The 26,147-nt window shown below is 42.6% G+C and overlaps 1 protein-coding gene across 4 annotated transcripts in view; it reads right to left on the bottom strand.

Moving 5' to 3' along the window:
• Positions 1-26,147, bottom strand: part of FBXW11 (F-box and WD repeat domain containing 11) — a 75,482-nt gene that overhangs the window by 15,484 nt on the left and 33,851 nt on the right. For all 4 annotated transcript variants that reach the window (XM_066977324.1, XM_066977326.1, XM_066977325.1 and 1 more), the window contains 4 exons: positions 23,401-23,463; positions 22,069-22,294; positions 10,649-10,835; positions 10,030-10,120 (listed from right to left, as the gene is read on the bottom strand). In XM_066977324.1, the coding sequence (XP_066833425.1) occupies positions 10,030-10,120; positions 10,649-10,835; positions 22,069-22,294; positions 23,401-23,463 (567 nt within the window). The remainder of the gene's footprint in view (positions 1-10,029; positions 10,121-10,648; positions 10,836-22,068; positions 22,295-23,400; positions 23,464-26,147) is intronic.

Genomic DNA, 26,147 nt, shown 5'->3' with positions numbered 1-26,147 from the left:
TGTGGCTACTGTGGGAAAATACTTGATGTTTTTTGAGAACTTGTAAAATCCCCTTACACTGCGTAAATTTTCAATATGCTGGGAAAGTAGCCACAATACACAGAGAATATACAGCGGCATTTAAATTGGCAATAGAGTGAAAACAGATGTGTACGTATAGAGAAATAACATTATTTTAGATGACTAAATACGGCTGAGTGGGTGGGCAACCTGGAGGACCCTCTAAAAAGGAACATGTTTAATACAATACTGGCAACCACATAAAAGCTTCTTGCTATAGGAAATTTCTGGTTGTTACTGAATAGCACAGTTAGTAAAAGTTTTCATCTGCAACCTCCTTCCAGGAGATATCTTAATACGCTCTGTACACAGCGAGTAGGTACGCGTGCGTGTACAAGGGAGAGGAGGAAAGCGCTGCTTTTATGGGCTGTTATAAGCAGCATGGAGTCAACGGTAAGAGAGGCAGTTCATTTGTGCGCTTCGGGTACCAAACCTAGCACTAATAGAAGCAATACTCACTGCTGCATTTTCTACAGATCCTCAAAGCCTCCAAGTTCACAGCCTCTAAACGTGGGTTTCCCAGCTAAAAGGAAGACGGGGCAGAGCACAGCCCCATAGCTCACAGGCACAGAAGAAAGCTGCTCTGACTTCGAACGTTCAGTGGAGTAGCCGACAGATGCTGTACGCCCACAACAAAATGTGGACATACAAGGGATAAAGAACAAACGTGAAGCCAAAGCATCTGCCCCAGCAGGGGAGCCATTTGGCACCTGCAGAAATGGGTAACTGGATAAAAAAAGGCATTTAGAGAAAACCACACAGAGTAGCCCAAGATGCGGAGGTATCGCCAACTCCGGGCTACGCCAAGGTAAATTCACTGGTACAAGGACGCACAGTAAGAGAGATGCAATCCATCTGAACTAACACTTGGAATATTTTCTGTACTCTGGGTGTTAAGGATAATCTACTAAAAGCAGTTTTGTTTTGCTTTGTTTTTTCCATTTTACAGTGTACACTGTGTTCAGTTCCTTGTTTTTTTATCCTTGTGAATGGTACTGCAAAGTGGCCTCATCTTTATCCCAAAACACAAGGAGACTGTTCCCTCAGAATACACAGCTTTCAAGATACAAGGGACAGAAAAAGGAACCCACACGTTTGTACTATAAACAGAGATTCTCCTCAGACATGAGGCATTTACAAGTGCAGTTAGTCCCAAACTCTTGTTCTTCACAGCATTTAAGAGATGATCTCGTGTCACCAGGGTGAAGAGGACTTACTATTTCATTCGTTACGATGTTAAGAGGGTTTGACAGGCAAAGATGAAAGGAAGGATTGGCCGTGGCACCAGGCTCCTTGCATCTTCGAGGTGTTTCCCCTTCTGGATCCTCTGAAGATGCTACAACCATTAGGAAAGAAAAAGCACGAGGCTTCTGAAGAAGAGTACTGATTCCCCAAGCTCCCAGTGAGAATCTAGGCTTCACTGTTGGGTTTCCAAGCTGCTGTTAGACAGTGAAGGCCAAAGAACTTCTCTGTCTCTGTAACAGCCATAAGAAGAGGAGCTACGTGATGCAGACTCCCAAGAAGGCTTAAGCTGGTCTTCCAGAGCAACGTGCAGGGCGGTAGCTGTCCTGTCCTTACCACAACAGCCTACGCACACGGTTTCTGACACAGCGGGATGACTGCCTCACAGTAACAGATGACAAAGCGTGCCAACAGCAAAGCCTCCTTCCACAACAGTTCGCGGAGGGATAACAACCCTGCAAGTAAGACCATCACCATCTTCCTTGTAAGTGTAATTGCTTCCAAAAACCCCTGGTAAGGAGCGAAGCGCCAGTGGTGGGCACAGAGCTGCAGAGACAGCTAAAAAAACTCAAGCAACCCAGGAGCTGGATCAGCACCAGGGAGGGTACCGCACACGGGCACCAGTGACATCCCCCTGCCAAAGCAACACGGCAGCCAAAGTGCTCGCCCTGTACCCAACATCCCCTTCACAAAGCACCTCCTAAGAGCTGCCGCAGAACCGATGCGATGAACAAGATGATGCGGTCAGAGAGCTCCATGGAGCTGCCAACTCAGCAGAGGAGCTGACGAGTCTGGCTGCAGGCACGGCATAGTTAATTACACACACACGAAGACATCGATGCCCACTGTCACCTGAGCCAGTAAACCTTTCTTTGGAAGCAAGCAGCAGAAAACATATGTACTAACATCTCGAACATGAACTGGCACGGCTGTTAGAAGAGACGAGACCAAGAGCTGCAAACCCTTCCCTACTGCACCCTGTGACTTACTGTCCTACTTTACCATTATGTTTATTGTTGCCCTATTCATTCTCTTACCCTTTTCAATAAGAAAGCTGAAATAACATGATTCACGATACACTATGGGACTCAGAAGAACAGCACCAGAAGTGACTAATTTGCATTTTATTCTCATAATGCTTTGAGATGTCGAAGGCAGCAGCCATAAAACTGGGAGCGGCATGACACTCGGTCACTCCTATGAGAACCGTTTAGTGCCTAAGTAGAAAATTTATATACTACTGATGCTGAAAATTCAGACACTACTGCTCACTCAAAGAATTTCCTCTATGACCAACAACTCTTCATATTTTAGAGATTATCCCCAACCAAAGCTAAATGTAAGTCTAAAAGAATGCAGAGAATTACATGGAAGAAACTGTTGCCGTGCTACATGGGAAGATGCAATAAACAGTGACAGAGTAAACAAAAGCAAGAAAGCAAACCTAAACAAAGACTCCTTAAGAAACAGTGGTAGCCAGGTTTGGGTATTTACCTGAAAAGCCAAGAACAAGCCATCTCCGTGAAGAATCACAGAAGCAAGACTAACGATTCGAGAAGCAGGGCTTGATTCTATCTCCATTAACACATACCGTACTCAAGTATTTGTATTATTGGAAATTAAAGTTCAGGGTACATGTGTTTAGTACAAGCAAAACCCATTTTCACGAAAAAGAAAAAGAAAAAGGAAAAGCTTCCAGTAACTGAAAAGTGGGTTTCTGACTTGATTTATAGAAGTCACAGGATACTCAGGCTATATTGTTACACTGCAAAGAACAGCCTGAAATTAAAGCAAGGCCAAAAAGCTAGGAGTGTACTACTGAGAGCCAGTCCAAGTCCAATATTACACAGGCTTTCAAATCAGTTTGGGGTAAAACATCACTTTTAGTATGAACTCCAAGACCAGAAGAAGAGCCATAAACAGTGCCGTCCAAAAATCTAAATAACTCTAGAGAAAAAAGGAATGGGAAGCTTTTCCTAGCAAGTCTTACAATTAAAGCATGATTTTTTGGCAGAATTAAAGATCCAAAAATTAAGTTCCCATCGTTTACAGCTGCTCAGATAAGATCCAAATGTGAACAATACAAACTGATGAAGTGCTGCCTCTCTCTGTGTGCGACTGATCCAATGTGTATAAAGCTGCCTGTAGGTCCAGCAAGTAAAACTACTCCTGAGTCCACTGCAGCTTTGCAGAACCCTTTTTAAAGCCCCATTCAAAAAAGAACAGATGAAATTTATGATCCTGAATGAGATAAATCTGAACAGTGGAATATGCTCATTTCTAACAGAGGAAGACTTGCAGAAACTGCAGTAAAGGCCACTCACGCAGAAGGGCCGTAGGAAATCACCCCGGGAAAAAGCTGACAGCATAATACGGACCGTTTCATCAGGCGTAAAGAAAAGACAGTGTGCTCTGAGTGGCAAAATGGTGCTACACACCAGACAGCTTAGATAGATCAGGTGGAAAAAAAAAAAAGGCAGACAAACTGAAGTTTCAGGCCTAAAGAACAGTTTAGCACTGGGACTGTCTTAATGCCCAGGATGGCACCAGCGACTGATTTGCTGGGAGCGGCAGGAGGGGCTGCAGAGGCAGGGAACGAGAGGCTGAATGACATGCAGTTGCGTCCCGTCCCAGCACTCTGCCCCATGCACCCATTACTGGAGGCTGTCACGAAATGGGATGCAGTGTGAGAGCACCTCTGATCTGATCAGTACAGATGTTTTGTTCCCCAGGGAGGGAATAAACACCCAAACCTTCTCAACTCCTGTTCGGTAGGACCTGTAAGAGGACGCAGATGACCAAAGCAGTTGCTCTCTCCTGAACAGACTGTCTTCTCTACCAAGCACCTCCACAAATACAGCCACAAAGCACGAAATCCCAAAAGAGATCCCCCAAAGGAGATCTAGGGGCAACATCTGATGAAGAAAACCCTTTTCATCTTGCAGTTGCAAGTAGCCATGACCAAGGTAAGACCCATGGATGGCTCTTGCTGGTTTCCTCTCAAACAATCCCCATTTCTGCCCGACTTTCATCAACAGGCTGCAGCACACGTAAGAGGCACAGTACAATTCCAGGCTCATAGGCTACAGAGGGAACAGGGAAGTTCACTAACTATAAATGGACTCCTGCTTACACCCAAGTGAGAGGAAAAGTTCTGCTGCAACCACACCACAAATCCCTTCCAGACCTAGAGAGGAAGTCTTACAAAGCACAAGCCAACATCGGTGAGAACAGAGCTCCTCTGAAGTACCCCAATGACACGTCTGCCATCTACACACCTGACAAGAGACCAGTGCTGACAAAAACCAGAATTATTGCACCTTTTAGTTTCCATTTGAGACAATAACTTTATGCACAATACTGTAAAAATAGAGTTGTATTTAAACAGGTACTTATCGGCCCCTACCAGAGCATGGGGGCACGTGAAGTAGCCAAACAGGAACGATAAATCGCTCTTTCAAATCTTCAGAAGAAAACCAGCAGCCTTGGCTGCCTTGTTGTGAAAAAGTAGGTGTGACGTGGGCAGAGGGAATGAAGAAAGCCCAGCCAAGGATCTGTCCCATGCTACAGAGACCTGAAAGCAGTTTTCTGCCCCTTTCAGAAGGGGGAGCCCAAATCTGCGCCATGCACCATGAGAACTTCAGTTCTGCTGCTTGAACGCCTCATCTCGTTGGCCAGGTTCATTTTTAAAACTTCCAAAGTCATTTCTTAAGACTTTGGAAGTAGCTGTGGAGCAGACTTCAAGGGCTGGCTGAAAAACGTCTAGGTGTATATTGCTGACCAGATTCTCCCCACACACTCATGTAAGATTTCTCCAGCACCGTAATTAGAACAATATTTAACAAGCCTATTTCCTCAGGAATACACCGGAGCACTGACTATCGGAGACCTCCCAGTGTTAGCAGAGACTCGAGGTGACAGCTTCGTTCCCTTTCCAATTTTTCCCCAAGATTTTAAAATTTCAGTTCTAGTTCTCAAATCTCAACTTTCTCAAAGTTCACAAGAGCACATGCTGTTTATTTCACTGCCTGAAACCAAGCTTCCCTTAAGTCTTCAGCAAAATCCCATTTTAACCTTCTCTGCATTAGGTGGACCTAAGCCCCCATGGAAGCAAGGCGAGGCACTTGCCATGCGCTTGAAGATAAGGGCAACATTGAAATAGTCTTCTCAACTCATCACAAGAAATAGATACTTGTGCTCATTCTGCAGGGAAAACCGAGTAGTTGGCCATACTTCACAAATAATATGGAAAAAATCCAGGGACTTGGGGTTCTGGAAGCAGCATTATTGAGCTTCCCATGCTGGCACGCTGCCGATTAACACAATCCACTTAAAGCTGCTGACCTTCGCCGCCGCGCTTCGGGACTGCACCCAGCCGCAGGACACCCCACAGCAAAAAATTCTCTCTATAAACAAGTCTTGCAAACAGATTTTTTTTTTTTTTATAAGCCCCAAATCAGGCTTTCCATTAAGAAAAAAAAAAAGACTCCTAAAAGAGGTTGGCAATTCAACATCTAACTTGGAGACATTTAAAATTACTGGACCACCTCTCATGAAATGAAACCTAATTAAATATTTGGCTTCGCAGTGGAGGTGGAGAGTAGCTACTTCTTTCCAAGAATTCGTTTTCAGATCTCTAAATGTCCTCTTATTTTCAAATCCAATGATTTCAGAAGTGACATTATGTTCCTAAATGCGCTTGGCACAAAATAAACAGATACTGGCACCAACAAACGTTCAGAGAGGCTAGGGAACCTCCCTGTGCCGAATCAGAGCCTGGGCTACCTTGCAGTTAACGCCACTTTGTGGTTGCATGGACTTTTGACCCAAAACACAAATAGAGCCCCAGGGAAAGAAATCAAATTTGCTATTTATCATTCCTCAATTTTCCTTCCAATTGTTAGTTCGGTTTTTGGATTACTTTGCAAATTCTGTCAATCAAGTGAAAGAATAGAGGACGTTCCCCTTCGAGCTCATCTCTACCCACACGACCCCATTCAGCACCAGCTGCTGAAAAGGAGGAACTCAGTGCGAGAAGCAGCCCAGCAGAACTTGGTTGATCTTTGTCCTCCACGGGACAAATCCTCAATGACAAGATTTTCAGTTATATCAAATAGACTTTACTGTATTGAGAAAACAAAAAGAAAATCAACTCCTTCAGATACAAGATAAGTTTCTTATAGAAACACTAATATAATCATATAAAATGCTAATATGGTAGCCTTGGTAGGGGAACAGAGTGTCTGCATCTTTGGCTCATCACTAGCTCCCTAAACTCTGACCCTCGGACAGAAACAGGAAGATCCTATTCCAGATCCAGGCAAATATTTGAAGAAAAAACATTTTGCTATTCAGAGATAGAAAACTCTTCATCACTGCTAAGATGGAAGTTTTATTTAAGAGCTTCTGCACATTGCTTTGAAAGATGAAGGAATGGGGAAAGGGATGAAACTGAGGGAAACTATAATTTCAGGCTTAAAAAAAGCAGAGGAAAAGTTAGGAAGTGCTCCAAATCCTACAGTTAAGTTTTGTTGCTATTGTTACCCACCATCTACTTTTTTAAACAATGTTAAAAGCTTCTTTTGACAGTCCTTTAGGGAAGCAATTTGTGAAAAGTGCTTTAAAGGGTGATTTATAAGAAAAATTCTAATATTCTTTTGGAAGCAGATGAATTATTGGACCCTTGGCTATTAGCAAAAACACCAACCCCACTCCAGGTTGGAAACCTGCATAACAGCAGTATTTCACAAAGCCTGAAAGAAGCATTTAAGCAGGGAAACTTTGACATGGCACAACACCCTCGTCCTTCTGCCTTCCCCCTCCAGCTGAGCCATTTTGAAGAACCAGGAGTGGGAAATATGCTGCCTGCATAAACTGAGCAGTGATGATTCTGGAAGAAGCCATTGGTTTTCAAGGAGAGGCTTCACCCCTCTACAAGACCGGACAAAGATGCATTTGTTTCAGAGGCAAGAGCCCACAGCTGACAGCTCTTGGCTCCTTTCAGCCTCACTTTTCTACAAAAGTATCCACGGGTCACCTACAGCCTTGAGGTTAGTTTCCAAAGCCTGAAATTCTACCCAAAATGACTGGCAACCAGCAAAGACCAAAGGTTGTTCTTGGATTTACAGGCACAAGCACGGGATGGGAGGTTCAGAACTACAGGAAGTTTCCCTCGAACAGCTCTCATTTTGCTTCTCCCTACTTGCCTCGCTCTGAGCTGGAGATGCAAGAGTTTCCCATGTGTCCCGCTGACCCTTAAACACGTTATGGGTAAAAGCATTAGCTAGAACCTGCAGAAACCATTTGGAAAGCAGCTGGATGGGACGGTGGCTTGGAATGGGCACAAATGATGGCAGGAGCCTGGAGTTTACTCTTCGCACACCGCAGAAGGGACAGCTTTTCCCACGCTCATTACTCACGTTCCTATTTTTAAGTTCTAGTGGCTTGCCATCTTTTGCGTACACCACGCTACAGTCCCAACTCCCTTTCAAAGCCTGACATGAGATAACCCCTTACTCAGCGTGTTCTACGTTTGTCGCATCGTCCACGTGAGCATTATATAATGGAAGATAAAAATGTAGGAGTTGAAACTCAAAGCTAGGGTTCAGAAGAGCATTGTTAAGTTTGCGTTTCCTGACTTCCAAACACTGATGCGTTTTCTGCCTGTTTTGAATACATGAACACTCTTCAGGCAGTGCAGTGAAAAGTTCTCTTAATTTGAGGGTCTATTTTAACAAAATTCATTTTTTTTCAAGAAACATGTTCACTAGTACAATAGATTTTTAGTGGTATACCCTTTCTCCACTCCCAGATTTTGACATATTTTACTTTTAATATCGGTACTAGTAATAGCAATGAGTGAAGCATGAGGATTTGTGTGGTTTTTTTCTCCCTTAATTATTTCTTACTAGCAAGAACCGTCCATTTCATGAGTATCGTTTCTGTACACCTTATGTGGGTCTGCAGCAACTAAAGAATCAAAGTATTAAAAAGAAGACTGTGAAGTTCAAAGGTCACGAGTCCTCATAACATAACATCTCTAAGGAACACTCCATCTCTAATAACAGGAAGATTTCCTATACATATGTTCCACTTATATCTAAACAAATGAGTTTCAGAACAATAATTTTAAAAATCTGGGATAGAGTAATGTTGAACTCCTTCAGTGATTTATATTATCTCAAAGCTCATCTTTTCACGCTGTGTTTCTTTACCAAACAATGCCAAAATTTTGCAGAAAACAAGAGAATACCATGTTAAGAGTTACCCTTCATCCCATGGTCTTATCATCATCACAATATAACTGTCATTCCTTATACAAAAATGACATCTCCCCTCAAATAATAAAATGTGTATCGTTCAGCTTGCAAGCAAATGTCAAGTTTGGTCTTACTATGCCAAAGTTACTTAATACTTAAATACTTCTGTATCACTAGATGTTTATAAGTTGTGTAGCAATATTCAAAAATTGGATTATATTTTGCAGCAGCTACACGCTACAGATAGGTCAAGAATAATTTTGCTTATGGAGTCCCAAGCAACACAAATTCACATTTGCCACAGCAGAAGCATGGAATTGCTCAGGTTGGAAGGGGCCTTAAATATCACAGGTTTCCAACCCCCCCCCCACGGGCAGGGATGCCACCCCCTTGATCAGGTTGCCCACAGCCTCATCCAACCTGGCCTTGAACACCTCCGGGGATGGGGCATCCATCTTTGGGCAGCCTGTGCCAGAGCCTCACTGCCCTCTGAGTGAGAAATTTCCTCCTAATGTCTCCTCTAAATCTCCCCTCTGAATTTAAAACTGTTTCCCCTTGTCCTGTCATGAGCAAAAGGTTGCTCCCCAAAAGCAGAATGATTCCATTAGTTCACATCTGCCTTAAACATCAAAACACGTGTTTCCCCACTAATGAATTTCAGATCAAAATTTTGTGTCTGTCACATGGTTGAAATAAACACATTATAGTCTGTGGTATAACCTAAGAGTTCTGCGGTGGGTACACAGCAACCTGAGCAAGACTTCAATTTTCTGCTGGTAGGCAGAATACCAAGATGATCCTGATCTATCAGGAAGTTTTAGAAGAGCGAGCCCAACTTTGTTATCCTTCAGTGAGATAAACAACTTTTTTTTTTTTTAATCAAAAGATTAGTCATTTCTACAATCTCCCTACCACTGATACCCCTACTGAGTTTATTATTGTAGGGCTCATTTTTCTCATCAAATCACTAGAGCCAGGAAAAAAGACTCCCATAAACTGCAGAAAAATGTATTTGTCTCAGTGACAGCTTTAGAAATAACAAGTTACTAGACTTGCTACGCTCCAGCTACACTTTAAATAACTGGTGTTTACAGTGTTAATAGTGATCACTTCTTGAGAACAACCAATATATTAAAACATTCCGAAATATATGGAATTGTCTTGGAGTAGTAAGTTTCCTAAAACTGCCATTTTACTAAAATCCACAGCCCGAAAGGAATTCCGAACTATTTAGATCCCAAAAGGCCAGTGTTAACACTGAAAGCTTTGAAGTGACATATTAATGTCTGTACTGCAGTAATGAGATGATGAGGGAATTTTTCACGTTTTCTGAAGAGCCAGAGCTCACACAGTGGTAGCGATACAAATGCACATGATTTGCTTCATTGCTCTAACATGCAACATCTTTGAGACGTTAACTGTATGGAACATTACTTCTACTGCAGATATTACGTATCAGAAAACATACCTCTATATCCTGTATTATCTTTGGGTATAAGGACCTGTAAAATGAATTTGGGGGGCCATCTGTTGGTCTGTTTTTAAACAGGTACTGATCCCTAGAAAGAACCAGAAACATTTTTCAATTTACCACAAAGAAGCCAAACTGTAAAGGAATTTAAAATCTGCACGTAACAAAAACTTATGACACATTCTCACAGAATATTTGTAATAATTTTTAGTATTGAAATTACAGCCCCTGTGACTTTACAATTTGACAGCTGTATGTGAAAAGAAACAGGTGTTTTCCTTAGGGTTTCCTGAATTAGGGTTCTCTGCTTTGTAAGGCTTTTAAGCCAGTAGGGTGTCCTCCTCTTGCATAGCTCCTTACTCCATGCCTTGCATTTTCTTAGGCACACCACTAGAGAGCACAGAAAAACAGGTTTCTAAAGCAAAACACCTCATATCTTCAGAAACTTGTAAAGGATAAGGACTGCATATAAACTTGTAAACTAACTTGTAAAGGATAAGGACTGCAGAGATACTCAATTACTGTAAACGTACTTTTTGGCGGAGCTCATGATTAGGTAAATTCGTCAAGGAGAACACTGTAAAAAAGTGAATTCAGTTATTGTCCAGGTACTTACCAACCCCTTCTTTCTGACAGTCCCTTCCATAGCGGATCTGTGCGTACCATTCTTTCAATCAATTTTTTCCATAGCATTCCCTCAGAGATGACTCTCTGCCATTCCTTACATACCAGCTCTGCTGCACAGAGTGATCTGGCATCAAGATAGGAAAGGATGTTTTCTGCTATGTGATCTAAGCCTTGCTCTACAAAGAAATAAAGGCAATCAAAACGTCAATCACTTCACAGTAAACTACTAAACAAGTTTTGCAGTACATTCAGAGAAAGCTAACACAGCTTTATTTCAGGCACTGGAGCAACACGGTTATTAAATTACCATACACAGAAGCACCAGGTATGAATCAATCCCAACAGGTACACCAAAATACCCAGCTCTTTAGTCCTTTCCTGGTACAGTCTGCTTACTGGATTGGTCCCATCTTCACTGAACAAGAACGAGCACAAACCAAAGTTCAGCATAGCACAGCAGCAGCAGGCATTCGGCTGCCTTGAGCACAGAATCCTGGTTGTTTTGAGCATGTAATGTGTTGGGCTTCCTGGTCCAAGTGGCAGATATTCCTCAAGATCCTTTAACTCTGTACTACTGCTACATGGTAAACTGTTGATTCTTTTTCTACTCCCTTACACGTAACACTAGATAATTCGGCTCAGCAGAAGATGGGAAGCTACAGGAGCAAATGCGGACATCTCCAGGAGAAGCGTTAGCAGACTCTGAAAAAAAGACGTTTTCTTGCACTTTTAAATACAACAGGGTCCTTATGTTTGAACTCTTTCTATAATCTACACGTGACAAGTGCACTCCTCAATTTTGTTCAGACCTTGGGTATGCCGCAGACACCATGCCCTGTACCCTGGTTAAGGAGAAGTCAATGACAATGAATTAGACAGTAATTCGTTAACTGTAAATGGTTATACTGATTCTTGGCTTACTGCCACTGGACTCCATGCTTAGAGAAATTTATTACTGAACAACTTACACCATTAGCTGGCTGACACTTCTCTATAGCTAGGGAAAAATCCAAGAAGGATAATTGTTTGTGAAACGACTTGGAGTAAGTCACACGGTAACATTCAACGCAACATTTATTTTTCGTCCAGTCAATGTGATTGCTTCCAGTATAAGAATCCACTAAGAAACCTCAGGATCATCACCAGGAGTCAAGGAACTCTGAAATAATGACAGGTGATGGCTCCGCTTCTGTATAGTCCAAAATAAACTCAGCGTACCTTCAAAGATTTCCAGTGTGTATGAAATAGCCATACAGGCAGATATTATCTTAACTTTAAATCTTCACCTGCTGCTCTCCCAGCCTCGGGGCACAACACCTTCTTGGGCAAAGGAGAGAGGTACAAGCTTGCTTGCTTCAGATTTCACCATGCAGGCTTCACTGGGTCAAAGAATGAGTTCGGCCACGTGCACAACTGAACTCCTAACTGAAACACGGCCGCTCCAATGCGCGCCCTCTGGCCATACGTAGGTGGCACAGAAACACCACCTACCTGCGGGTTTCTCACGCCCTAATTGCACAGGCAGCATAATGCAGGGACGTTGGTCAGGTAGCGATAGTTGCACCAGCAAGCTGGGCCAACACTGGCATGAAAGCTGAAGATCCCAACTACCAGAAGCAGCTTCTTAACCCCAAGGACCCTTTTATACCATGGTAGGGATAGACTGACATACAAAATGTGCTCTGCTCCCCTGTAGTAGTAGAGCTACACCAGAACTGGGCTCCTGCCCATCCATCCAGGTCCACGTAAGGCAACAGGCTGAAGTGTACCATTTCATAAATGTTACCTGGTACTTGCTAAAAAGCTGTAGGGACTTAAGCTGAAGCTGGTGGAAGGAAAAAGCACCTCAATAAAGACGATGAATCCATAAGCTGCCACCTCAGATCTGTCAAGGCCCAGAACAAGTGGAACGCTGCATGCAGCTGCTTGTCGTCTTTGCTAGACCCTACCCAACCCATTGAGTGTGTTAGACTTAAAAAATCTAATTGTAGTTGAATAAAACACATACATAGAAATCACTTACATAAAGTATTCGCACCAATTATAAACTAGCAAAACTTTTCTTGTCCATATCCCAGCTATGGTGTCACTGGCCCACAAGAAACCACCAGCAGGTCTGCAACATTGCCCAGAAACCTGCAGTTTTGCTTTCCACAGAACTCTCATCAGAAATCTATGAGAATAACTTCATTTTCACAAACAACTTATGCCAGTTGCCCAACCTTAAAAAAAAAAAAAGGTATTTGAAGCAGGAGATGACCTTTTTAAATTTTCCACTCTACCTCACGATGCCCTACTTTAGGCTTCAAATACTCATAAAAAAAAAAACCAAAGAAACTACTGTTAACTTTTGTAAAGAATTAACAAAGCCTGTTCATACAGTCCTCCACTACTCCGCATGTAAGCACAGCCTTTGTAAACCTGAGCAGCAACAGAAAGAGACCAGCACATGTGGCTTTAGAGCGCTTGGTCGGTTCTTCTAGATAACTCAGCTCCAAAAAGGCTTTAAGAATGACATAGGCTCCTACAAAGTAAACTGGGTTTGTACAAGTTTTTCAGTGACTGTCCTAATAACAGATTCAGCTAACTGACATACAGCAAGGTCCAAACAACCAGCGCATTTCAAACCCAGCCACTGGCGAAGCAGCAAACCCACCCCTAACAGTAAAACAGCTCGGAGCAGCTGTGAGCTGCGCCACCTCCTACACCTGCAGGTTGAGGAAAACACCGGAGCACTTACATACGTTGTAAATGTGATCTTCGGTTTGTCCCACCCCAGTCTTTCCAGTAAATGTCAACTTGAATACTCTAAACACCATTTTCTTGGAATATATTTCAATTACGGTGATGGGACAACATTGTGAAGGTTTTTCAGGGCAATAAGATCACTTCATCTCAAGGCCATTTTCCAGAGTTAAAAACGTGAATCACCGGCCATCATGCAGATGAGCTAATGCACTGTGCAAGTGGCTGGATAAAAATAAAACAAGCAGGCCTGCTTAGTAAGCAGTTCCCCGATGCTGAAGGTTACAAGCGTGAGTGATGAACAGGGCACACGCGTGCTTTAACAGAAGCCTATCCAGCAGTTACTTTACACAGAAGTACAAAATTGTCATGTTCAGGAGCACAGGATCAGCCTGTGCAGAGGCAACAACTGTCTGGTACAACTCTAATCCCACAACAGTTGTCTGCTTACTCTCCCCGCACCCAGCACAGGACGTCCTGAAAAGGAAGAGGCCAATTTTCTCTGTGAAGCATCGCAGGTCCCAAAGCTAACGGTGCATAGGACACGGCAATTAAGCACCGTAACAGCAAAAGCTATCAGTAGAGCAGGACACTGAGGTTTGTGCATAAATTAAGAGTTTAGGGCTCCCATTTCACCACACCATTTTTCTTTCAGCAGCCAGTACACAACAAACACCCATGCGTACAGCTCCCTCCTCAGGCTACCAGCTGGTGCTTTCACTGTCCTCGCAGCTGGTGTACCAGGGTGCAGGGCTAAAGGTGTCAGTGATTTCCTCACACAAGGACCTGTAGTCAGTCATCAGCTACTGAGAGACTGAGAAATGCTAAGAAATTACAGAACTTATCCAGTTCAGTTTATCCAGTTTCAGACTACGACGTTTCAAGCTTACTAATTAAATTTAAAGATGAGTGATTGCTAGGTTTGGAAGATGTTAGAAGTACAGAGGTCGGCTACAGCTACATCAGCAGATCCAGTTATTTTAACACTGACATCAACACTGCTTCTGTAAAGCACAGGAGAAAGACGAGCACTGGCTTTCAGCTTCCAGCTGCCCCAGATACAAGGATGCTGTCCTCTCTCTTCCACGCCAAAGGCATTTCTAAGCAGCTTCACCACGGCAGAGGAGCAGAGCCACACAAGGCTAGCCTTCTCAGATGACCTTAATTCCTCTTTGTTAGAAGAAAAAAAAAATCACTCCGGCTATGGAGTCCAAAAAAGCCATTAGCTCATGACACACTGATGACAGGCAAACGTTCCATCATCTGCACCTTTAAGGTGTGAAATTCTTTACTCGGGCACCTGAAAGATTGCAGGTGGATGAACAAAAACCATGCAAAGTTCACCAAATACACTAGCTGGACAGCCAAGGGACGGGCTGTCCCTAGCACGCGCACTTTGGTCAAACCAGTGCTATTTATCTCTAGGCATCACAAAGGTGGGAGAGCAGGATCCGTGCCAAACACACCCCTAGCTACTGGATGCTTTTCCAATCCTAAAGTGTAATCTGAAGTGTACTTTTAACTGATTGGCGTAACTTAGTAAAAAAAATTACACGTGCATATGAACATTCTTTGGGGAATTTAATGGTAATTCGCTAAAAACATTTAAGCAAACCATACCTCCGGACTTCTTCCAACCACATACTTAAGAAGAAAGTTAAGGGACAAAGCATCCATGTTAGCAATCTCTTAAGTGAAAAGATCACAAACACGCCAGATGCAAAGACACAATTCCCAAGGGGGACAATGACAGATAAACGTAAGATGTTCAGGTGATGTCCATACGCAGTAACAGTACCATAAAGGTTTATCTGTTACTGCCATCTCCTGGCAACAAGCTAAATAATTACCCTTCCAAACAGAGGGAAGAGCTCTGAGGAGCTGTAAAGGTACCAGTCACCAACCCAGTAAAAAACCTGCACTGCAAAGCATCCTCTGAGCTCGACAGATGCATGCTTTCCCTGGCTCCTACTCTAACACACCTTGGTTACCTTTCAGAAAACACCTACCAGGTCTAGATCTGCTCGGGAGTGGAACTGAACTGCCCATCAGTTAGCAAGGCAGTTTCACTTGTTTCTCAATAGCAGGCAAGTGTTTTAGAATCAAGCATAAACACTTCAGGAGCTTCACCTGCCGCATAGAGCACATTCCCTTGTTAGAAATCCACGCTTTCCGTTTGCAATCCCTTTGTGTGAGAATTCGTGTCATTTAGGCAGTTTCAGAAGAATTTGATTTAGATTGTTATTCTGAAACTACAAAAGAGGATCTGGATCACAGACACGATGGCAGACTGCAAACACCATGGCTTGCTTTCCACCCTAACACCTTTTAGTGCGAGGCAAATACAAGCTTGCAGCCCATTGCTTTGTGATTCCCTGTTTAAAAATAAACGTGATGCTCGAGTAATACGGTGTGTGTATTCATCAGCTTATCAAGTTCAATTGCTTTTAGTTTTCTTCTCGTTGTGAAATGTCATTTTCTCAAAAAAATGGTTCTCCAGATTAAATGCAGTTGTGCAGAGCTGATTAAGAAAAATGACAGATGACAAAGCAGAAGTCTTTTACAATTGTTCAGTCTTCAAACAGCTGCGTTTGGAAGGGCAGTAATGGTCCAAAAACAGTTGCAAAAACTTGGATCCAGACTCACCCAAGTTGCAAATCCAGAAATGCAATAAAATTAAGCAGACAAAAGCATCCTCATCAAGTAGTGAAAAATGATTTTTACCATGCTACTTTAAGTTGCAGAGTTTTCTTGCAGTCAATAAAATAAGTCATTGCGACGGCACGCTAGAGAAGCTGCCCAGCAGGGTGAATGACCAACAGTTTCTCCAAAAACTGAGTCTTTCTCGGAAGGACCAAACGCTGTCGTTTATTTGCTGTCCACAGACATCATGAAGCACAGGAGAAGAGCTGGTGAACCTCTGCGGAGGTGCCGGAGTCACTAATCCCACCTGCTGGCAGAGAGGCACAGCACGTGCCAGCAGACGGCCGGGCCAAAGCCCCTCTTCCAACACTGGAGCGCTGCGACAGCGGGCATTCAGCTGTCCTGGGTGGCTTTACGCACGTGCAGAACCCAGAACCGGGCTAAGACCTTCTCAACATTCAATTTAATAGAGCATGTTTCACTGTAACACACCAGGCATTTAGAGACAGGGCTGGAATGTGGTTTCTGAGGAGAGTAAGTTGCCAAATAAACCTGAAATACATGGAAAGTCTTCTTTCCTAAGACGACCTTTGTTTCCTACAGGTTAGGAACGCTGTCAAGAAGATTCAGGCTTGACTGCCCCTCAGCAAATGGATGCTTTATGGAACTGCGAGACCTTGAGTCTGGAGAGCCTAAAAGGAAGTGACATGCGCTTGGTCTGTTTGGGCTCACTTTACAAACCCAAAACTTTGCACTGTTGTGTGTGGTGCAACCCTAGTACCAAGTACTCATTTTCCATTGAGCTAAACTGAGGTTTTTATTAAAAGCTAGCAGCTACCACAGCTTCGTAACAGTGATAATGTATCTACAGACCCGTACCAATCCATGGCTGTACACTTTGAACACACGCAACCTGCATTATGAAGCCCATATTTCATCGAGTTTTAAGGATCAACAGCAAATTACTGGGTAGAAACCCTTCATTAACAGATGCATAGTTTTTACAATTGTGTATGACACTGCTAAGAGTTAAAATAGGTTTTTAAATGTCAGAAACATGCATTTTCTGATGTTGTTAAAATACAGCAGTCTTGTCCTCTATGAATACGCAGAGCCTTGAAAGTTGCACACTGAGCACAAACACACCAGTGCTTCACCACCAAGCCCACTCCTACCCGTTTTAGTACTTGGAAAGATGTACAGATGTAAATTACTCACATCAAAACCACATCAACTAAAATATTTATCCTGAGTAACAGCAGGAACTGGTTCAATGCCCTGCTACTTCGACGGGCCTACTGTGATTACTTCAGACAAGATGCAGGCTTCAGTTTAAGACACATTACAGTCTGAAGTGGCTACAATAACTATTTTATATTAAAACTAAATATTCACTGACTTTTAAAAACCATTTCTGAAACAGGTACTAAAACCTATAAATTTTCATTAGTAAAATGCATCCAACATTTATTGGTACACTTATCAAACAAAGGAAAACATTCCTCCCAACTCTTCTGCCTCTCCAAGAGCTTTTGCAGTTTTATTAAAAATGGTGAAAAATTACAGCTGTTGTTGATTATAGGTACCAGATGAAGGTTTGGTTGAATTTCAATAATAAATTAAAACAATTAAAATCCACGGGGATTTCAAAGCTCAATGTGTAAATATCACTTTGTATGAAAATGAAACCCAAATGTGAGATGTCAACTCTATAAAACTGACTAACATCAGATACTAAGCAGTCACTTAGATCATACAACTGCACAGATTTTTATTATTTTAGAGACATTTCAAAAGAACCCTGGCAGGGTTTGCCTTGCCTGACATGACGTGCGGTTCTCCTACAGCAGTAACACACACAACGCCTACGAGAGGGGCTCTTTCCTAATCATGGGTGACAAGGTTGTGCCCAAAGGTCAATTTGTTTGAGGAAAGGGCACAATTTGGATGAGACCATGCAAGTAATATTAACATCTTAAACGTAATTAAAAGACTCGAGAGCATGGCGGTGGCCGTGCGTTATTCTTGCAATTACACTGCCCGTTACGCCCCGCTGCAGGGAGCAGTGGTGGCAGACCCAGAGGATCAACAAGTACAGGCTTCCGAGTGACCTGGAGCCCATAAAGGCAGATCAACGGTATCTGCAGGGGCTGATGCTTGTGATTAGTAGTAAAGGAAGGAGCCCAACCACAGCCCAGCTTGTAAGGAGCGAGCCTGCAGACTAAACATTGTGCCACGACTTGCAGCAAAGCGCACCCGAATTATCACTTTTTCCACTGAAGCAAAGGGAAGCCAGATACCACAGACATTTTCCATTTATCTCGCGTTCTCACAGGTGTAAAAGTCAGCGGGGACAGCAGCATGCAAGAACTATTTCAGTTTAAAACAGGAATTTGATTTCTTTAAGACAAGCGGAGCTATCTTTTAAAAGGTAGTACCTCATTTATGTTTGATGTGATGCTAGCCTAACACGGGACTGATTTCATTTCAACCACACCAGATTAAGTTCTTGGGTAAATTTATACAGAGACACCACATGTTCAAACCCAGTTTTCCTTGTGCCTGATATTGAGCAAAGAATTATCTGTCTCCCTACTTCTGCTTTCACCGAAACTTACACGCCCTGCTGCACCTCAAGAAGTAATGAATAGAGACCAGCAACGCAGAGCTTGCGTTTAAATACCGAGGACAGAAGTGCGTAGTTATTCTCTGAAAACACATTTCAGACATGAAAATCTGGTGCCTGCACGCACGGCAGCTCCCTGCTCAGCAACTGGAGCACAGAAGTTACGAAACCTTTGCTCCTATCAGGCATTCTGGGCAACTGAATTTTCTACCACGTGTAACTTTGAGGAACAGCAGCCACCAAGCGTCACAAAGAAATCTTGGGGGCTTTGTGATCTCCCGTGTGCAAGTTAGTAACTTGTAAAAGTTATTTTTCCAGGGTGTCATAGGTAGTGCTAAGCATAAGCAAAATGAAACATGAAACACTTGATGGGGGAAAGTTCTGAAAAAAGAAAGTTGTCTCCATGGGATAACAAAAAACCCAACCATCTCTCTTCAGAACTGCTGAAGAGCTGTCCCTGGAAAAAGGAGAGGTTCAAAGATCAAAAATATTCCTTTGTTTGTAAGAAAGCAGGAATCTGTAGTCAAGAACTGAGTTTAGAATCACAATAACCAAATTCACTTTAAGCCCAACAGGAAATTTATAGTTGAAAAAATTTAAGTCACTTGTTTCTCCAGAAGTACCCACCCAATGCATACACAGGCATGGCCAAAAGGTGAAAAAGCATACAAATTGAGCAGGAAAACAGGTTAAGAAGTTTTTGTGGGCTTTTTTTTTTTTTTTTTTTGCCAGTTATTCATGGTTAGGTCATCTTCAATCAAGAGAGAATTGCTGCCGGACACCAGATCTACCTTTGAGTACACGTGTCCCAGCTGAGTGGAAGACACCATAAAAGCCACTTGTGGCACACGCATGTACAGTAGAATCCAACACACCTCATAAAAATCTGCTCAGTTTTATTATATAGGTGTTTTAGTATAAATATTTTTTCACTTTCCTAAAGCAGGACCTCTTCAATGTTACGCAAAGCACAACCTGCAAAATTGGCTCGTAATTATTGCTCAGCTGCAGCAGGTGTCCAGCTGAGTTCAGACGGCTTTTTGCAATGAGCTGCTGCGTACACTGAATATGTTGCTGAATATTATGGAAAATATTCATTGTCTTAATCCAAAAATAGATGCGACTAAATTTCAGCTGGCTAAAGGGCAATTAATAAAGTTCTATATTCAGCCTTTTCAGAAAAAGGCGTCTGTTTAAGCAGGAAAGGTGGCTTCTGTAATCCACATCGTAACCAAGCAACTTATAATTTTTCTGTTTTGATACTCAGGTAAGAGACATTTGAACCTGTTACAAAATTTCCCTCCAAATTTCCGTATCATTTCTTTCCATGTACAGACCAGTATTTAATACATAAGGCAACCAACTACCAAAATAGCTTGTTGCTTAAAACAAAAGTTACTGGGTGGTTGTAACATCACCTTAAAAAGAGCACAGCAGACCATCCCCACAGCCAGGAAAACTTTCCAGTGACTAGGAGGAGTAGCAGCGTTAAAACATTACCTTTAAAAAAAGGTTGATTATAGAAAATGAGAACAGTTCCCAGTATTTACATCTTCAAAATAATAAAAGTTGTAAACAAATATGTATTTGTTATATATATAAATGCAGTAAAAATAACTGTCACCTTACGAAGCTCCCAAAGATTTCTTAGGACTACAAATCTAATACAGAAGAACTGAACAACTCCACGATATCTACTCTGAGGTGTAAAATAAAGGCAAACAAAACAGAATTATAGTTGAAGCTCATACTTGCACATGGTGACCGTGGTGGTATATTTCACTTTATTTTAAGTTACATCTCATATATTCCCCTAGAGAAATCAAAATCCAATATTAAGAGAGAAGCAAGCTGGAAGAAGCATCCATGCTACCTATAGGAGACATCTCTCCAGTCAAAATGAGGAGCACATTTTTATGCGTGCAGCTGGATAAGCTAAGTCTTCTACAAAATAACTTCCATGAGATAGAGATGTGGGGGATAAGGCTGCTTCCTTCCTTTCATAGCCTCCATTCATACAATAAGGCTTTTTTTTTTTTTTTTTAATAAAAGTGACATGGAATCTCACAGGCTCTTTGTCCTAACCTCTATTCCTTGTTCCCCTACTTCACTGCTTCATCTACTGTGAATTTCATTTCAATCATACTTGATAGATAAGCCAAAATCCCATCACCACCTACAAAAGCTGAACTCCTCAATTTTTTGTTTTATATAGCAGCACTATAGAGGACAGAAGCCCACAGCATCCAAGCTAAGACAACCGCAATATTAAAAACCAACACTGCAGCATTCTGTCACCAGACACCAGAAAAGACCACACACAAGACTACCAAAGCACACCAGTGGCTAGAAAAAAGCATCAGAGTTCGCAAGGGACCAGCCTTTGAAGGGACCTTGCCTGTCCCTGTGCTCGAATTACCAGCTTCCAGTCCTTTTCCATTTCTATCACCACCCCATCCACTCTGCTCACTGCTGTGGCCCAGCATTCTTGGGATAACACCCACAGACCACTGACTGCAGGAGTGAATCTGTGCTATTTTACTGCCGGTGGCAAACAGAACATTTTGTCCACTTATTTGATGCTTACTTCCCACTCTGAGAACACTGTCAACACATTTACCTTCCAAAGAGTGATTTTGAATTATTTTCCCTATCAGAAGAAATCCAAGGATGCAGCAATCAATTCCTTTTAGGAGATAATGGAAAATATACACCTTTCCAGGAGATTAAAAGCTGAAGATTCTACATTCCTAGTTATTACTGCTCCATATTTCTTGAAGAAATGAACATTTCAAGCATAAGAACATATTTCATATTCAAATTATTGATAAAGGTTTACACTGATCTGTGGCAGAAAAGGTTCTGAGCAACTGAAGAAAGGAAAGGACTACACAATAAAAATCCACAATTGTTTTTGCTCGAGTTGTTAACAAGATCAGACAAACTAGGTTCATTTATCTGAGCAGGCAGCTTTTCATTCAAGATTTGGGAAACTCAGGACAAAACTACAATGATATAAAGACTTCTCAAATGAAAACCACTTCTGTAGCATTTCGCACACATAGGGGGTTCACATGAAAGCAAGCTAGACCAGAGCTTCCATGCATGCACATTCTGCAACAGCTCAGATCCAATTTAAACACAAATGGTTCTTCAGGATATGCTACTCAAACTCCTTTTACATGGAACAACACTGGCATCCAGTGGCCAATTCAATTAATCACAGAAGTGAATGACTTCAGCTGCCCTCCTGCACTTCTTTTGACTAGGAAACACCACATCCTTTAGAGGAGACAATCTAAGTCTGGAGGACATTCAGAAAAGTTTGCAAACGCCCCAAGTATTAGAAAAGTGTATATATAAACACACTTCTTGTGAAACGAATGTTAATTTACCTGGTAACGCAGTGATGAAGTCCCGTTGTAACATGGGCTTCAAGTAAGAGTTAATATGTCCATGCTGATAGTGACACATTCGTGAAATAAGGTGTTCCACAAATTCAACTTGATCTGATTCAGACCACTGGTCAAAATATTTAATACACAAGTCTTTTTCCTTTTCGTAATTTCCTTCCGATGGTCTTTTTCTTGAGACAATCACAGATGAAGTTCCATTACTTATCTGTTTTTAGAAAAGAAATACAGGTATGTAAATACGAATAAGAATAGGAACAGCTTCATAAGAACTCTCTCCAGGAAGAAAACAGGAGAGGACACAAAGAGATACTCAACAAAACTGAACTTTAAAACATTGTTAAAGATACAAGCTATGCCTTATACATCTCATCTTTCAGACATAAAGCCAAGCAAAAGGCCCTTGCTCATAATTAGAAGTTTTTTTGCTATGCTGAAAGAATTGAATTCCCTTACCTCTTACCATTTTAACAGCAAGGAACGCGGTTCATTTTAGAATAAGCTTTTCCAGAATAAACCAGTGGTTTCTACTGCACATGGCAGTTGGCCTCAGCTGCACACCACAGTTTGCCTCCAGAGATGATTTACACAGGCAGTTACAGTAACACACATTCAGATACATACAACAGCTGGCTATCACTTCTCTAATATAAAAAAGTCAAGACCCCCATACTGGTGTTGCACTGTTTGCCCACAAACAAATCCCAAGAATTACATGATGTCAAGCAGCAATGCTTGTTTTGTTTTTGAAAAACAGCCCATGTCAATGTTTGGGACATCCACATAAAATATAATTAAAATCCTGGGAGCTTGAGCTACAAATAAGGATGTTACAGAAGAACACCCCAGGACTTGCTACTTTATCAGTAAAAAGAATCAAACATTGAAGCCAAGCTCTTCTGATCCCTCCATGAGACCAAAAGGGCTCCTGGGGAACGATCACCAGCTCTCCTAAATATTGCAAAGCAAATTAGTTTTTTACTCCTTGCTATGTGAGGGCATTGAACTCTTCCTTTTAAATGATGGTCACCTGCTCAGAACGGCTGAGCCATGTTCACAACTCTCCTTCGAAGCAGGATCATATGTTTCATTTCAAGGTCAGCACAAACCACAAAATCTAAGAAGATCTAGTCATTTCTCAAGTATTATTCATTGGTGTCATCCTTCGCTTGAATACTGAGCTAATTTTAGGATGATAGAGTCAACTACATATAAGGATGATTATGCATCTGCAGACAAGCATTTGGAAATTTCTCAAAAGCAGGAACATGGAAAAACATGCCAACTCTCCTCCTATGCACGAGTCAGACGTACCTGCCATAGGGTATTTTTCTTTGGAGACTCATCTTCATTCTGATCCTCCATTACTGACGTGTTCTAGAAAAAATGGAATAACTATTTTAATTTTCTATTTTTCATACTACAGCAATTCCTCGCTGTACAAGCACTATAAAAAAGCAAATCAATTGAACAGGTAAAATTCATTTTCCCAGTGAATGGAATTACCAAAGATTCCTGGCCACAAAACCTGTGCATTGTAAAAAAAAAATCCCCATTTAACTGACACATTTATCAAATTCATTTACTGTCAAGATAATTCCCCAACCCCTCTTGAATTTCCTCTGACAGGTTTTCATGCAGCCTTTCAACACTCTTCTCAGTGGGAAATAAATTCACTTGCATCCTACTCAGGCCAAAGTAATTAAACATGTCAAAGCAATCGACTAGCATTTTCTGCCAAAGCAAAAATTGCATACATCTAGCTGAAAATAATAATAAAAAAATCACTATATGCTGCTTACATGCAACAGAGCATGAATTCTTTCCAGACCTAGCTCACTGCACGGGGAAAGATCGCTTACAGAGTGTATCTGCAGCCTGGGGTCAGGCTGTGCCCTGGGACCCCAGCAGCCACCATCCTCCTTCACCCCACTTAATTGCCGCACTCCCCGACATCCCCACCGCTCCTCCTCCCCCTCCTTGTCTTCCCTTCTGCTCCAGAAGAACAGAGGCAACCATTTCCAGAAACATTCATACACAAGTGTTTCTCTTAGGCATCTCTTCGCTTTTGCAAGATCTTGTGTTTTATCCTTACCACCTGCTCACTTCTGCTGTCGACACAACTGCCATTTCTTGCACCCCGGTACCCCCACCTGGGCAGTTGCTGCTCGTCCAGTTCCCCACCAGTCACAGCTACAAGACACCAGCTAACTGGCAGGTGGCTATCACGAAAAGCCCAATGTCATAAAACATTGCCTGCATTTTTTTCTTCAGTCCTCCTTCCCCCTCAATCAGCTGTCCCAGCAGAAAGAGGAACAATACACGCAAGTAAAACACGCAGTGAAGTAAATCTCACATCTCCTTCTGACAATGAGAAGAGATTCTCTCTTCATCACCAATAATGGATCAGCTCCTTAACAACTACATTCCCAATTCACAACACCGTGTCACATCAAGAAAATATTTGTCACTTCATCTCCTCCTCTTTCTCTTATTAGGAATGCACCAAAATCAGCAAACTTGAAGAGAATTAACAGCATTATTCCTTGGACAAGCCTTGCTCCACCGCTTGACTATGGTTTCTGAGATTTGCCTTGAGCCCTTCTCTGCCTTGCAGTGAGATACGAAAAGCATGCGTCACACAGACGAGATCTCATTATGAGAACTACGTCCCCTGGGTGATGGGAAAACCGAGGCCCACCTGGCTCCGACACACACAGCGGTGCCAAATACACCTCTGGGGACGGCTGGTAGGGAACCCAACACTGGCCACAGGCAGCAAAGGTACTTTGGTTACTCCACAGATACACGCATTTTGTTGCTTCTGGACGTGTACACGACACTAACACTGGAAAAGCAAGCCACGCTTCCCACGTTTTCAGAACGATGGCCTCCTGAGGCCCATGCCCACCGCTCACAGGGCCCAGCACCGCCGCTGACGTGCCAGGAGGGAGCACAGCTGAGGGCTTGCCAGGACCCAGCGCGCCTCACCAGCAAACCTATCCTGGGAAGCAAACCTGACTCCAGGGAATTATGCTGGATGTTTTCCTTCGATTAAAATTGAACATGTTGAAACACTACGTGGAAGTTCCTGTATGCTGTTAACAATGCTTTCAGTTAGTATGTGCTTAAACGAGTAAGGAACATCACAACTGCTTCTACTGCTGAAGTTGATAAAAATATGCACTGATCCTATGGAGCTAACGCTACCTAGCAGCTACAAATAGGAAATCTCATTGAGAGTATCAACCCTTAACATTTCCCATTAACATGCATGGCTTGGGGCTGTGCATTCAGCAGAAATCCCACATGACATCAACCTGTCTTTCCTTTGGTAGGTCATGGTGAGATGCTGCTGTTGTGTTCTTCTGCTTCTCCATGGGGAAACATCCCAGAGATCACTTAACTTTTTGTGGGATGCAGCCTAAGAAGAGCGCCCTCGATGCGATGCCTTTCCTTCTGGGAACACACAACAAAGCTAGAGCAGAGCTTATAATACGAATAAAAGATGACCAGGTGGATGCTGTCCTGTTGCCTGGAAGAAGCAATCAGACAACTCTAATCTGCCTTGTACATCAGAAGAAGAAGAATTTCAAAATCCCTAACAGCTGGTGTCACTGGTCCTCGCTTGGGAAGGCCTCCAGCTATGAGGCAAGAGGCAGGCAGGCATCGACAAGCCCAGCTCTCCTCAGTACACTGCTCCCTGCTCTCTACCTGTGCCTCGCTCTTTACCCCTCGACACGCAGCGACCATGCCTGCTGCCTCCACAGCCTTCGTGAGCAGCTGTAAGGTGGCTTTAATGCTGACTGCACCCCATTTCCCTCCCTGCTGCTCCACAGCATCGAGACCAGTGCAAACAGTGAGCTCCCAGCCCAGGGCTGCCCTGTGCTCAGGGGCTCAGACAAACGGGCAGGTCCCCACGGCCGTAAGAGCTTCTCACAATGGAAGCTCAGCTTCTAAATATTGTCAATTAAGCCTGCTTGTAAGTTCATTTTTCTTCCCCAGAAATTCTTGTTAAGTTACTCATAGCTCTTGCAAAAGTAGAATGATATTTCAAGCCA

This window comes from Anser cygnoides, chromosome 14 (genome assembly GCF_040182565.1).
Source record: "Anser cygnoides isolate HZ-2024a breed goose chromosome 14, Taihu_goose_T2T_genome, whole genome shotgun sequence".
NCBI lineage: Eukaryota > Metazoa > Chordata > Aves > Anseriformes > Anatidae > Anser > Anser cygnoides.
This window is presented reverse-complemented; position numbering and strand designations above follow the sequence as displayed.